The following is a 16,334-nucleotide window of genomic DNA, read 5'->3' as shown; positions in this document are numbered from 1 at the left end:
GAGATTTTAATGTTGGTAGATGCTAGATAAGGATGGGGAGAGGTCACTGTCAATTTATGTTTCATATGACAAAGCTTCATTTAGAAGATGGTAGCGCATAGTGCAAGATGCATATTTTATTAAAATATGTAGTGCATGCATAGAAAGTCTTGATTCATAACTAAATATAATAGATACTATGTTGAAGAAACCTGAAATTGAAGAGTGGTATTTTCCCATAACCAATGTCATTTAATGAGTTAAAAAAAATACAAATGTTAATATGCATGAGCTTTACATTGGGCTAAGTTTCAAACATATTAGCCAATCAAGTACTTACCATGGCGAAACTTGGACGAAAACGCTGGAAAAGAGGGGGGGGGAGCTCAATACGTATAAAAGTTTTCATAAACGAGGTGAAATTTAAAAAAAAAACAGATAAATTTACACTATGTATAAGCATTTTCGGATAAATATAGATAAAGTTACACTGCTGACCATAAAAAAACAAACAACATTGGGGGGGGGGGGGTGGCTTAAGCTTAGCTCTTGAGTACTTACACATTTTTATTAACATATTATAGATCATTACGTACAGCTTCTGAATTAAAATGTTCGGGTGGATAAGCATTCAAAGTGACTGCAAAAAGTTAGGACATATTTTGTTGGTGAAGAGATATGATAATTAACCGGACAAATTTTTTAGTTTTAACAATCTTATGTATTACATTATAAGCAATAGTCATTGTAAATCTTCAATAACATTGGTGTCGTGTTAAAGGACCATTTAAGAATAAAAATTTATATGGACCGGAAATGATTGTTTCTTATAAGAAACATGTGTGAATAATGCAGTTACAATTATGGTGACAACGAGACGTCAATGACTTAATGCTTAAAAATTTAGTTTGGACCAACTTTAAGAAAAAGATTGACAATTACCTCCATCCTTTTTATGTACCTAGTACTACAATTCGTACGTTGTCATGATGGTTGGATGTGCTCGTTGGAACAATTAACATACAACGAATAAGTTGTTATATAATTAATTTTACATAGGACTTCTTTTTAAATGATAAAATGTTACTCCTTTTAAGTTATTAAGACCATTTTATTACAATATCGATCGGAGCTAAAACATGAAACTGGGTTCATTTAATAAACGAGAGTCGAGATTGGACACGTGCTTATTAATCTTATAAGCCTAGTCAAGTTTATTATTTATATGTATTTTTATAAAAATTCAAAATATATTATTATAGTATAACTGTGAGAAAAGAAAATATATAATTAGTGTACATATATTATGTTATACACAAAGTTATATATAAAAAAATGCATTTGTATCTAAAGGAAAGCAAACTGAACGCGAGTAAAGCTTAACCTTTAAATACAGAGCTTGAAATGATTCGAGTCCAGTCTCTCTAAAATTAAGTTATAGATGTTAAGCTCATATCCTTTACATAATAGATAACACTTTGATTCTTATACACTTTTTTTTTCTACATATGCAAGCACCATGTGATAATGCAAGTGTCATACGTTTTTATCATGCCTCAAGCTTATTGAATCAAGGGTGAGGTTATTCTAAAAAGTTAAGAGTGTCTAAAAAGTGTAGGAATAAATCTGGAGCAATGGATCTTAACAATCGGTGGTTAAGATGGAAAGTTGAGATAATTGGGGGTGTGTTTTATTTTAAAGGCCAAGAAATATGTGTTAAAGGGCATAAATGTCTCATGTGTTATATTATATATAGAAACATTTATTAAATCCTTAATTATCATATTTTCCTTAAAATTTAAAACCTAATACCAAAAATATCAATGAACTACATCATGAACACCAATAATTAACACACCATACATGAACCTTGTTGAATTACCGAAAACACATAACGTAAAACACACTAGAACATCAATAACACATAACGGAAAACCTTGTTGAATTACAGTGTGTTTTAAAACAGAACACCAAATTTTAGTCCATATTTACAAAAAAAACACCAAGAACATCAAGAACAAAAACACACTACGTTATATTTTATTTTTGACATAACACCAATAAGAAAAACACACTAACATATCTTACTTGACATAATACCAATAACGTAAAAACGTCATTTTCTATCCACATGAACTAAAACGCGTCATAAACAACGTTATGAGCTAAAGCTCGATTTTAATTGTGTCCTTAATTTCCACAAATCGACGGTGCATTTCTGTAACATACCAAAATAGGGTTAGATTATAATGTAAGAAAAACTAATAATGTAAATTATAAAATAATGGAATCGCAATTATTAACTCTGTAAAAAATTTCGAGTTACATTACCATTCACAATAGTTTTTACTATATGAAAGAATTTATTAGAAATATTAATTTAACTTTTTTTAACAAATGTATATGCATGCATCTTAAATCTCGATCAAAATTCCTAGTTACTACTTCCAAAAATAGCTTTATTTTTCAAATGAACATAAATCAATTTATTAATATACACGAAAACATACAGTTAGTATTATTAATAATGTGGAGTCCGTTGTGCTTATTTATGTAGCCGACAATTGTAATGAGAGAAAAGACCAAATGATGTCATCTTCAATTCGTTAGTCGTGCCAGGGTATTTCGATGCATAAAACCTACTGAATCTCCACAAGCCATTAGGGTCACCGGAAGGGAGTTTAGCAACGAACTAATCTAATTTGAATTTATGTTCTCATGAAAAAACAAAGAATCTTAAATTAATTGGAAGATGAAGCCGTACAATAGGAATATTTGGGGTAGTTTTTTTGATTTACAATATGAATGTATCATTATAATCTATAGAATTCATTAAATATAGATCCATAAATATAGGAAATCAATTATCATAAAAAATTACCATATTTATTTAAAATTTATAAGACCAAAATGCCCATGAGTGTGTTACTTAATCTATACCACATGTCAAATTTGTAAAACGTCCAAACCGGTCATCGATTTGGTTTCGCAAATATTTTTTTCTTTAACAATTTTTATTGGTCAGTTTATAATTTTCAAACCGTAGTGAACGGTTATGTTTGCCGTTTATACCCAAAACCGATTGTATAAAATTAGACCGGGCCATAAGAATATATTAAGCTATTTCAAAAACTTTAAATAGAATATTAGGCATTTAGGCTATACGTAATTCTGGCCATTTTCAAAACCTTTAGATGTTTAATACACTGGGCTAGTTCGTCTACATCTAGTAAGAATTGGGCTAGTTTGTCTAAATCTAATAATAATTCAAGCATCCAAGGTGAGTTTTTGTATGTCCACTTTATAAATTATTTGACTTGTGTTATAATGTTATTTTATTATTTAGTATTAAAAGAACGCAGTGAATCAGAACAGGGCTTCCACTCCATAGCATAATGGATGTGAGTAATGAGTATGGCAAATTAGATTGCATTCAAAGCATTTTAATTTATATAAAACCTAATCCAGCTAGTAAGAAGAAAAAACCACAAAACTGAACTAGAACCAAACCGTAATGATGGTTTGTTTGGTTTTAATTTTCAACACTTCGGTTTATGACAAGAAAACCTTTACTAATGGTTTGGCTTAAAAACCATCAAAACCGAACGGTTAAAACCCCTAAAACCAACTTTAAACGCAATTTATGTTTATTTTATTTCTAATACAGAGTAACATAGATATATTTCAAAACACTTTTAACCAAAAATACAATATATGATTGATGAACTTACCTTCCTAACCACCATGTGTGTTATTTATGTATTTATTTTTAGCATAAGTAGTAAACTACAGGACCCACCAATACCCTACTAACAAATAGATACATAAAAAAAATGTGCTAGACAGATTATCTTCTAGAGGGTTAAAGGTAAAACCAACGAAAGTTCTTTTACCAATAGATACATGCATAAAGGACTTCTATGGTTCTACCATTCATATCACATACTTTACAATAAAAGACAAGCAGGATCCAAATGGCATGATATAGTTTTCAAATACGCGTGAAATTTCATGTAAAGTACAAATAATCATAGCATCATATGTGTATGTACATTTTGGTAATCCTTGCTCTAATTGTTTACCCTTTAATCTTGACAAGGGAGTTTAATAAACATAAATATCAGTTTTAAATTAACACCTGTTGAGTGACGCATCTACAAGCCTACATCCGATGGTAAGCTAATCTCCAGAAAGTACAAACTGCAAAGAAGAAAACATTTTGCAGTCAAAAGATTTGACTTTTGTGGTCGAAGAAAATAATTTAAGGATTCAAATTCGGTATTTTTCTTGTTTGGTTTTTTAGAAAAGATAGATCTAGGGTTAAACTACATAAAAAGGGTATCTAGATACTTCAATCTCGACCTTAAAGGAATAATAAAATCATGGCGGACTTTGACCATTACCTTGCAGACATGAAGGCCATTCCAAAGAAGACGGCTTTAACAGCTTGTTTTTGTCCAGCATAATCAAATGCCAATGGAAGCATTTCATGTAGTGTTAAAAATGCCATAACTCCACCTACTGATTTAACAGAAAAAAAATAATAGTTAGAAGAAACATTAATTAGTGTTCTAATTAATGATATGAAAAAAAATTGGAAAACTTAGAACCTGATCCTAGTAAGCCCTCAAGAATCTCGGGATCTAGGCTACTTGGAAAGAGGTATGCTGCAAAATGTCATATATATTATGATAATTATCAGAGTTACAATTATTAATTAGCAATTATTCATTCCGTGATACGAGAAAATATACAATACCAACAATATGTTAAAATTATACCTACAATAATGACACCCAAAGGCTCAGCAAGGCCAGAAACCGTTGCCAATTTAAACGCCTGCCATTTGCTGAAGCAAACAAACACAATTTTGTTACCAGAAGTTTTTTAACAATTTCATTTATGGTAAATTTTTAGGTGATAATTTTCATGAGATATATTTTAAATCTAAAGTAGTGTCACCTCTGTGTTGCAAAATAAACTGGAAGTGCAACAGCAACACCCTGTCAAAGCAAGACAGTTAATTAACTGCAAGAATACACACACACACACAATATTATTACCTCGGGGATATTGTGCAAGGCTATGGCTAAAGCCAAATTAAGACCAACACGAAGACCCTACAACAGAAATATGAAGCAGTATAAACATTTAGCTTCAAAATAGTGAAGGAATCAAGCAAAATATAGTTTCAATTGCTAATAATTGGTATAAATAGTTGTTTATATATCTCCTAAAAACTACATGTTTACCTTGAGTGATCCGAGGAAAACAGCCATTCCTTCTGGAAAATTGTGTAAGCTTATGCCTGCAACACAGAAATCATATTTTTAAAAGTGTTAAAGATTTAATGCATGAACTACATATATAACTTCATAATATCAATTTTCATTTGCATTTCAAATTATATGAAGAAGCCTTACCAACTGCTGTAATAATGCCACTAAATAAAACTTGACGACGATGCTTTTTCATAATATCTTTTCCACCTTCATCCCCTTTCTTCTGTTAATTTGCATAAAATTTACCGTTATGTAAGCAACAAACATGCCAATATATATTCAGTAAGAAAAAAATATTGACCTTTTTATTTTTTGCGTCTATTGTAGGAGCAAGTGATGGTTCCGGAATAAAATTAGTTATGATGGCAAAGAAAATGACACCTCCAAAGAACTGTGAAAAATGTTAGATGCTTGAATGGGTATATTTGTAATTTAAAAGCACCGACTTACCCATATATTGCCTTTCAGAAAGCCAATGGAATTTATCGCGTTATGGGCTAAGTCAAAGAAGGATATGCTTAGCATAAGACCTGCAGCAAAACCCTGCACCAAAAATATTGAGTTTTCTATGTAAAATGAAAATAAAATAAACAGGACTTTCAAAAATACAAATTTGTGCAAACCTGTAAAAGTCCAAGCATCTTCAAGTTAGGAGCTTTAGTCAAAATTACAAAAAGCGCCCCTATTCAACATGTAAGATCACATATTAGAATTGAAGAAGAAACGATAATTATAACAAATTCAGTAGAGCAATAACCTTTGCTGTACGGTTTAGTTTAGTCACCAATTTTCGTAAATAAAAGCAACAACTATAAAGAAGCAAATGAGAGCGTTTATATCATTTGCTCATTAGATCATTTTGTAAAATACAAGCATTCCTATGAAAACTGGTTAAATATCTAATGCTATATGATAAAATTGATCTTAATAAAAAGAACAATAACCAACTAGATTCCTTCGTCTATGACTCTTGCCTAAATTTGAGTGAAACTTAACAGCCGAGATCACGTAATTACAAGCATTTCTTCCCTAATTACAGATAAGATGTTCAGAACTCTAGAGCATCATAATCATGTAAAACAAAGGTGCAATTTGACTTTGAGGATCATACATTCATACAAGCTAATTCTCACACGGAGGCGTGTCTTGACAACCAACATGTACATAAACCTTTTGCATTTGACACTTTCGGTTTCCTCACGCCTGAAGTTGTTGAGCTACTTAGCCGAGTCCAACGAGTCATGCATAGTAATGTTATGACTCCAAGATCTATCAATGTAGCTTTTTAAAAACTTGGTTTTGCAATTCAAAAGGGGGCAGCGGCACAGCTTGTTGTCCATTTGCCTTCTGTTTCGATGTAAACACTACGAGTATGTATGGGATTGAGTTTGAACAATGCTTATTGGCTTATTGGTGTTTTCAAAAAGCCAATAAGTTAAAATGTGTTTAGCAATCACAAAAGTCTTTTTTATTTTAACTTTTTGAAAGGGTTAAAAAGTAGTTTTCCAAAAGCCTCAAATCCCGGCTTTTAAAAATGGCTTTTTGAAAAAGCCAATAAGCATTTTCCAAACTCAATCGCAAACATGCCCTACTTTTTGATCATTCTAATAAATAATTTTAAAGAAAAAAAAATAAAAAAATCTCAAACTCTAGCTTTATCCAGATTGTAAACCTTATGAGAAACAATTAACAACCACATAAAACAAACCTCATATATTACTAACTAAACCTAGCCCTAATTGAACCAACTGACTACGTTGCAATCAACTCCAACTAATACAAAACAATTAAAGCCCTAATTTTGGAACTGAATAACTAACAGCTGTTGAGCTGAATTGAGTAGAATCAAAGTCAATTAAGCAGAATTGAGTAGCATAGAGTAATTAACAAAGTATAATTGAAGAATCAGTTAGTAATTGACGGACTGACTGACCTAAAGATGTGCTTAATCCACCAACCATTGAAAGAGAAAGAGCTACCAATACTTCTGAATCCATCCTCTCAAATTGTTAGAAGAAAGAATGGAAACAGTAGAAGGTTAAATGGAAGGATTGAATGATATGATGGTTGTTAATGTTATATGGTTGTTGGAGTTGGTGATGATAATATGCGAAACTGCTGACAGCAGGTCTCCGGTTGCCCCAATTTGTTCCATATTTATTCCAACTTTATAACACAAAGTAACGTCATGTGTCCAAAATGCCAAAACAAACCCACCATTGTCATTTTCTCGGATTCCTTTTATAGGTGTTAATTTTATTAAAAGTAACTTTGATAAAATGATTCAGAATCCATATTATATAATAGTTTTAGTTGATTTTCGTTTCCCATGCCAAAATGGGTGTTTTGAAATGTTTTATAAACTAGAGGTTGATGTGCATGAAGTGGTATATAAAATTTTAGCAAATAATGACCAAGCACAACGAGTAATAAAAACCTAGAATACCCTAAACCAAACCATTAACAACAGGCAAGTGAACCTATCGGGTGTAGAATAACTATGGAAAGATCGGAAATATCGAACCCTAGAGACACTAATTTAAATAACGAGACTAGTTCTAAAAGCTAATTTAAAGTAATAATTAAGAAAATATATTTTTGGATTTTTATTTATTTTATTTTAAAAAACTAATAATTAATTAAACTAATTACTTATTTAAATTAAAGTAAACTAGAAAATTAAATTACTGAATAAAAACTTTAGCAAATTCAAATATGGGAGCAAGAGTTATCTAGGCAAGGAATCCGAATTATGACGACTCGGGCTTTTATCGGTTACGGGAAAATGTTATGGGAACCGGAAATCTAAAGATATGAAAATCTAGGAAACTTAATGGATCCTTAATCACTCTCAAGGTGTCACCAAAAAAAATCTTAGAAATCATGTAAAAACACCGGCTTATTAGTTCACATGTCAGTTCACCAATTATGATTAATTACCCTATAAAACATCTAACCCGTCGGTTTCACTATCTCAATGCACCAAAGTACACGGGGTGGTTTTGAACAGTTTAAAGGACACAGGTAAACAGTGAAATTAAGGCAAAAATAGGCAAACCTCATGTCAGATAATTTAACCTAAAACTAACAACGCAGACAAACCAGACAACTTATCACTCGTCGGATATTTAAGCTAGTAAATAATATAAACTTTTAATAATATGCCAAAAATCAGTTTCTATGGTGAATGAGCTCAATAAACCATAAACAAGTTGCAAACACACAGTAAACAACCCTAACATGCAACCTATAATCGAAAAACAATCAATCAAGTAACGTGTGAAACATTCATTTAGACACAAATCAAAAGTAAATACGCATGAGACACATCCAATAAAACTAGTCAAAACTTTTAATTAATCATAATCCCATAAACATAACCCGAAAACCGACAAGTCCAAAACAGTCAACAAAACATCATCCAAGCCTAGATAACTAAAAGAGTTTAGCCAATAATCATGTTCAAAACAATAAATATATAAGTTCAATAATGAAGTTCATAATGAAAATAATAAATCAAACAAAAAGAACCGTGTTTAAGTGAGTCTCACTTGATTGTTTCCTTCTCTTTTTCCTTTGCTCGGATGAAGCCTCAAAATAATAATATTCTTGAGGCTTGCTGCTTCTGTCCACACTCACGTCAAAATCCACAAGAAATAATAATACTAATATGGTTGGTGGCTAATGTATCTCACGTGCCCTCCAAGACCCCAATATAACAATAATGTTATTATGTTCCTTTCTGGCTTGCTACTCAACGAAAATAAATAACAACAATAACGTGTCAAATATGGCGGCTCCCACACAACGAAAACTCGTGTAAGTTTTTTTTATAACTTCCTTCTCAAGTTAAGAGTAGATGGGCTTTAGTTTATTTACGTGACATTCGTCAAAATTTGGATCTCGATTTGTATTCGTGTTGTAAACCTTTATTATACAAACCCGACTCAACATCTTTTTTTTTGTTTCTTCATTTATTTATTATAATATTATTATATATCTCGATCACCAATAAATCGATGTTTGTCATATTATAGAGTCGCTAAGAAAAACACAAGTGGTTCAAACTAATTTTCGTTAAGTTATTATAAGCTTTTAGAACCTTTAAACTCGTTTTAAACATTGATTGAAACTTAGGGGGGTGTTTCTGTAAATATGTATATATATATATATAACTTAAAATAACCTAAACTTAACATATTTATCATCACACCCGCCACCATGCCGGCCGCCGTTTTCCGGCGAATCTCCGGCCACCATCTCCAGCCAACACCTCCACCGCAGCCATCACACCAGCCAGCACCCTCTTCCTCTCTTTCTCTTATTTTTCGGTGCCGTTTTTCGGCGACCGGAATTGGCTCCGGCGAGTCCCAAAGCAGCAACACCGACCTCCGACACCACCACTCTCCTTCTCCGGTAACCCCATCACCTCCGACACCCTCTCATTCCCTTTCCCTCGTTTTTTCGGCAACCGTTTCGGTGGCTGCAGGCTACAGCGCTGGTTCAGGGCGGTAACTCTCAGCGACGCGGTCGCGTGGATATATTATTTGCTTGATTTCGAGTTCGTATGACCAAGTTATGAGCAAAACAAGAAAGGGTTCGTATTCCGGATGTCGGGTCAGTTTTCCTGCTGACTGTTTGGTTTTCCGGCGACGGTGAAGGTGTTTTCCAGTGACGAAAGCAGGTACAGATAGTGGAGTTCAATGAGACGGTCGCGTGGATATCTTATTTGCATAAATCAGAGTTCGTTTGTTATGGTTTCGAGCTATTCGACTATTTCTTTTTGTAAGTATTTTAAAGGTTATAAAACTTATAGAAATTTATATTAAATTTAAATAAACTTTTTCGTAATAAAACCGAACATCATTATAACCTGTTTTCTCGGCTCGACTCGTTAAACTAATTTTATCTATATATATATATATATGTATATACATGTATAAATATATATTTATACAATGTTTTAATAAATACGTTTTAATTAACTAAAAATCATAATAAATATTAAAAATAGTTTCTAATAAACTTATAAAAACCGACACTTTTATGTCGATCTCGTTTCAAGGTTTTCGTTTTTATGTATATATATATATATGTATATATATATCTATATATATATATGTATGTATATATCGAAAATATATAAATGACGAACTCTAACTTATTTAAACCCGACTCCATCTTTTGGGTAAAGTTGTTTTTATAAAAGATGTACATTTTCGTATGATAAACGTAATCCTTAAATCAAAATCTGTAAATTTGGAACTTTCGGTGGTCAAATCGATCCCGGCCCGTTAAGGGGCATTTTAGTTAATTTTGGAATAATTCGAATACTCTATCTTCTGCTTAGAACTAGCTTTCGGACCAGAAGACTTTTCTGTTTGTCATAATATTTTGAGTGTAGTGGTCAGAGCCCGACTCCAGACTCGCAGTTCGGATTCTGAACAGTACCAGCTCGCTTAAACATTGTTTATTTCATAACTCAAACATTGATGTCTGCTTTGGGTGCTTTGAGCTTTGTGTTGCAGGTTTGGATACTTTTGTTCGTACTCAATCAAAATTCGGACGGGGGCGTTCTGAGCTTATTTGATTGTAGAGGGCACCCAAAAGCTGCGGCCGCGAATGAAATGCTATACGGTCGCTTTATTGGAACATGACATACACTCGGGTATTTCCTGAGGCCTCTCCCTATCAAGCAATCAAAGTAGGGATGTCGAGGAGAAATACATCTTCCTCAACCGAATCAACCGGCCCACCGATATAATGCTTTAACCTATGGCCGTTCACTTTCCACGCTCTCCCCTCATGATCAACTAACTCAACTGCACCGTGCGGAAACAACTTTAGACGGGAGCTATAAACCAACACACGATCCCCACACTTGAACTCTTTCATTTTCTTCAACTTTCTATCGTGCAACGCCTTCGTACGCTCCTTATAACTCCACGATCTCGCATACGCTTCATCTCTCAACTCCTTTACCTCATGAATTTGGAGATACCAGTTTTTCGCAGCTTGGGTCAGGTCAAGATTAACAGATCCCAACGCCCAATATGCTCTATGCTCCAACTCAACCGGTAGATGACACGCTTTCCCGTAAACCATCCTAAAGGGCGTGGTCCCAATAGGCGTTTTAAACGCTGTTCGGAAAGCCCAAAGTGCATCATCTAACTTGTCGGACCAGTCCTTTCGGTTCTTGCCGACAGTTTTCTCCAAAATCCGTTTAACGCCTCGGTTTGCGTTCTCCACTTGACCGCTCGTCTGTGGATGATAAGCGGTGGATATCCGGTGGGTGACCCCATACCGTGCCAATGCCTTCTCCATCTGGGCATTACATAAATGTGTGCCCCTATCACTGATCAAGGCCTTGGGAGTACCAAACCGACTAAACAACCTCTTAAAGAATCCCACTACAACTCGGGTGTCGTTAGTGGGCAGGTTTTGAGCCTCAACCCACTTGGAAACGTAGTTGATATCCATGAGAATGTATCGATTCCCTCGAGAAGAAGGGAACGGACCCATGAAATCAATTCCCCAAACGTCGAAAATCTCACAAACCTGAATAGGGTTTTGGGGCATCTCATTACAGGATGAGATGTTACCAGTGCGCTGACATGCGTCACACTGTCTAGCAAACTCGTGCGAGTCTTTGAAAATCGACGGCCAATAAAATCCGGAATCTAGAACTTTCCTAGCGGTGGAAGACGAACCATGGTGGCCTCCAGTTAAACCCTCATGACAATGCCTAAGAATCTCACGGCTCTCTTCCCTACTCACACACCTCCTCAACACTCGATCGGAGCCTACACAGAACAAATACGACGAATCCCATATGTAGTGGCTGGCGTCTGCGAAAAAACTTCCTTCTCTGCTGATAACTCATGCCCTTGACCACTACTCCTTCGGCCAGATAATTCGCAATGTCGGAGAACCATGGCAGACCCTCCTCTTCAGCACTTACGTACAACACTGGCTCTCTCTCAAATCTCACTCTCACCATCATCAACGACTCGTGGGGGAACTTATCCCCGATGGCATCCTCACTAATCTCCTCTCTCTTCTGATTCTCCAGGCGTGATAAGTGATCCGCAACTACATTCTCCGTTCCCTTTTTATCTCTAATCTCAATATCGAATTCAGAAAGCAAGAGAATCCATCGTATCAGGCGAGGCTTGGCATCTTTCTTGGCGAACAGGTATCGCAAAGCCGCATGATCAGTATAAACGATGGTTTTGGACAGCACGAGATAAGAACGGAATTTGTCGAACGCAAAACCACTGCTAGAAGCTCCTTTTCAGTAGTCGTGTAATTCTCCTGAGCATCATTGAGGGTCTTACTCGCGTAATAGATAGGATGGAAGTGCTTGTCCTTCCGCTGACCTAGAACAGCCCCGGCTACAAAATCACTAGCGTCGCACATGAGCTCGAAGGGCAAGCTCTAGTCGGGTGCTACTAAGATAGGGGCATTAACCAACTGCCCCTTGGGAAACTCAAACGCCTTCAGACAATCAGCATCGAAGTCGAATGCGACGTCATTCTCTAGAAGGCGAGTCTTGGGCCGGGTGATCTTAGAAAAATCTCTAATGAACCTACGATAAAAACCCGCATGCCCGAGAAAACTACGAACGGATTTCACACTAGTCGGTGGAGGAAGTCTACTGATAGTGTCAATTTTAGCTCTGTCTACCTCAATACCGTCTCGCGAAATCTTGTGCCCGAGCACAATGCCCTCAGTCACCATAAAGTGGCACTTCTCCAAGTTCAGCATCAACTTAGTCTCTATGCACCGCTTCATCACCCTCTCAAGATTAGAAAGACATTGATCGAATGAGTCCCCATATACCGAAAAATCATCCATGAAAACCTCCATGGAACTCTCGATCATGTCCTGGAATATCGCTACCATGCAACGCTGGAAAGTAGCCGGAGCATTACATAACCCAAAAGGCATACGTTTGTACGCGAAGGTACCGTATGGGCATGTAAATGTGGTCTTTTCCTGATCCTCATGTGCGACCGGGATCTGAAAATAACCTGAAAATCCATCAAGAAAACAGTAAAATTGTCGTCCCGATAGATGCTCCAATATCTGATCGGTGAACGGAAGAGGAAAGTGGTCTTTCCTAGTAGCGTCGTTAAGCCTCCTGTAGTCGATGCACACCCGCCAACCTGTGACTGTCCTAGTCGGAATAAGCTCGTTACGTTCGTTAGTGACAATTGTCATCCCTCCCTTCTTAGGGACAACCTGAACGGGACTCACCCATGAAGAATCAGAGATGGGATAGATCAAGCCAGCGTCGAGGAGTTTGATAACCTCCTTCTTGACCACCTCCGACATGTTAGGGTTGAGCCTCCTCTGAGGTTGGATTACAGGCTTGTACTCATCCTCCATGAGTATCCTGTGCGTGCAAAACTTGGGGCTGATGCCCTGGATGTCCATGAGTTTCCACGCAATAGCCTGTTTGTGTGCCTTGAGCACATCAACCAACCTCTATTTCTCATCATCCGCCAACTGAGAAGAAATGATGACGGGTAAATCGGCGTCACCGTCCAAGAAAGTGTACTCCAAATGAGGAGGTAGCTCTTTAAGCTCGAGGGACGGTGGTGCCTCAATCGATGGTCTCTCCTTCGGTCCCTCGGTGCTATCGGCAACCGTGAACACCTCGGGGTATTCAGAAGGTGAGCTAACAAGAATTCTCAGGTCGTTCTCCGGGGGAACATCAACCTCGTCCTCCTGATTGAGCAAATCTGCTCCAGAAATATAGTCAAGACATCGTTCGAACTGAGATATGAACGTGTCAAGAAAGTAAACGGAATCGTCCTGACTACTGGAGTTTCTCATTGATTTGACGACAGCGAAGGTGACGTTCTCCTCCCCTACACGAAGTGTAATTTTTCCGTCGAAGACGTTAATAAGCGCTTTAGCAGTACGCAAGAAGGGTTGTCCCAAAATGTAGGGTCCCTGGACGGATCACACGAGATATCCCGGTCTACTCAGGTGCGGAATCCCTGCGTAGATCGTTACGAGCGTAGAAAGCAAACCAAACAAACACACACGAATAAACCGAAACACGTTATATATTAATAACCGAACTCACGTGATATGAATCACTGATATAGACTCTCGATTAACTCAAACGACTAACTTCACGATTAACTCTCTAAACAGCCCGTAACCTATATATAAATACACGACAACTTCGCCTGATATGTTCAGGCGAAGTTGTCCATAACTTCGCTTGTTCAACAAGTTCGCCTAGGCGAACTTGTTAACAACTTCGCTTTAAACAAAAACATAAATAATATTACAGACTCGATTACAGACACTAGACTATGAACTACTGACATTTATGCACCAACAGACTCCCCCTTGGCAGTAGCTTCATATCTTGATCTTTAAGCACTTGTCTCGTAACCTTCACGCATGCACTCCTACTCTAACACATACCGTGACTACTCGCTGATACTTCCTCGCTTCGTCTTTCCAAGCAGGAATATAGAATATCTTCTTTTCGTTCAACACTTGCAGATCAGCTTTCGATAAGTTAACAAGATGCATCGGATCATACACCCTCAGCACTTCTTGTTCGTCTTCGTCTTCCATCACGGCTTCAGCAGTCTGGCAATCAACATACCACCATTTAAGATTCTTCAACACATCTTGAGGCATAATCTTCATTGGAACCTCCTTAATGCATCGAATCGGTTTGTACTTCATTACCATCCATGGCTTGCCATCTGCTCTCATTCCCCTTTCTTTATCTTCCACTAGCTTTTCCTTCTGTGGCTTTAATAACTCAAACTTCTTCTCTTTTATGCTTTCTTTCCACACGATCTTCCCAATAACCCTTGCCATGTTGTCGTCGCTTCTGTTGATCAGCCCCAATCTAGCCAAATCCTTCACCTCACATTCCGGCAATGTATTGAGAGATCTCAACGTTCTTTTAAAATACTGAATCCCATCAAAACGTTTCACCACAAACAACTTTATCTGTTCATCATATATCCAACAAATAATTCCTTTTTTCGACTCAGCATAGCCTTTGATATTATAACTCTTTTTGAACATGGTTGGAACAGCAGGCTTCTTAGTTTTAATAAACCAATGAGCACAGCCTTCCTTCCACCTAGGCTGCTCCTCCCACTCAGTCTCATCATTTTCCATCTCAGTACCCATATCGGCTTTCTCAACATCTGGGATCTCGTGTTCAACATTTTCTTCAATTATTTCACCTTCTTCAATCTCATCTTCAATCACAATCTGTGCTCCAATCTTCTCAATCTCCTCAATAGGCAGCACATCATCATCAAACATCACATCATCCTCTAGCATATCATCATCTAGTTCTTTCAACGCATCGATCACATCATCATCATCATCAACCATCACCACCTCCTCACCACCAACTGCACCCGCAGACTCCCCCTGAGCTGTGGAAGTCCCAAGAGCTTGAGTAGTTCTTGGCAACTCACCACCTGCACCTTTCGGTGCATTGGGATCATCGTCTCTATCAAAACGCTTCTTCGTCCTTAACTCATCGCCTCTACAGCCTGTTGCAATTGTAGGGTCCCTGGACGGATCACACGAGATATCCCGGTCTACTCAGGTGCGGAATCCCTGCGTAGATCGTTACGAGCGTAGAAAGCAAACCAAACAAACACACACGAATAAACCGAAACACGTTATATATTAATAACCGAACTCACGTGATATGAATCACTGATACAGACTCTCGATTAACTCAAACGACTAACTTCACGATTAACTCTCTAAACAGCCCGTAACCTATATATAAATACACGACAACTTCGCCTGATATGTTCAGGCGAAGTTGTCCATAACTTCGCTTGTTCAACAAGTTCGCCTAGGCGAACTTGTTAACAACTTCGCTTTAAACAAAAACATAAATAATATTACAGACTCGATTACAGACACTAGACTATGAACTACTGACATTTATGCACCAACACAAAATGAGTAGGACCTGATCGTCAGCCTCCATGTCAAGAATAACAAAATCCACGGGAAAAACGAATTTATCGACTTTAACGAGTACGTTTTCCAAAATTCCCC

The 16,334-nt window shown here is 36.6% G+C and overlaps 1 protein-coding gene across 1 annotated transcript; it reads right to left on the bottom strand.

Moving 5' to 3' along the window:
• Nucleotides 1-3,935: 3,935 nt before the first annotated feature.
• Nucleotides 3,936-7,458, bottom strand: LOC143547259 (zinc transporter ZTP29). Its single transcript, XM_077038728.1, has 12 exons — nt 7,195-7,458; nt 5,885-5,943; nt 5,712-5,804; nt 5,563-5,652; nt 5,403-5,484; nt 5,232-5,287; nt 5,043-5,099; nt 4,942-4,982; nt 4,761-4,828; nt 4,590-4,646; nt 4,383-4,500; nt 3,936-4,179 (listed from the first exon to the last, which is right to left on the bottom strand). The coding sequence occupies exons 1-12, from the start codon at nt 7,256-7,258 to the stop codon at nt 4,134-4,136; spliced, it is 831 nt and encodes a 276-aa protein (XP_076894843.1). The 5' UTR covers nt 7,259-7,458; the 3' UTR covers nt 3,936-4,133.
• Nucleotides 7,459-16,334: the final 8,876 nt, after the last annotated feature.

This window comes from Bidens hawaiensis, unplaced genomic scaffold, assembly GCF_021521415.1.
Source record: "Bidens hawaiensis isolate Kalapana, Puna unplaced genomic scaffold, B.hawaiensis_p1.1 tig00014686_1, whole genome shotgun sequence".
Classification (NCBI taxonomy): Eukaryota; Viridiplantae; Streptophyta; class Magnoliopsida; order Asterales; family Asteraceae; genus Bidens; species Bidens hawaiensis.
The sequence above is the reverse complement of the archived record's forward strand: the minus strand, read 5'-3'. Positions and strand labels throughout refer to the sequence as shown.

Coding starts and splice junctions, on each gene's coding strand:
- LOC143547259 (XM_077038728.1), bottom strand. CDS start 7,258: ATGGATTCAGAAGTATTGGTAGCTCTTTCTCTTTCAATGGTTGGTGGA. Junction 5,944..7,194: donor TGGATTAAGCACATCTTTAG/GTCAGTCAGTCC, acceptor CATGTTGAATAG/GGGCGCTTTTTGTAATTTTG. Junction 5,653..5,711: donor TTCTGAAAGGCAATATATGG/GTAAGTCGGTGC, acceptor CATTTTTCACAG/TTCTTTGGAGGTGTCATTTT.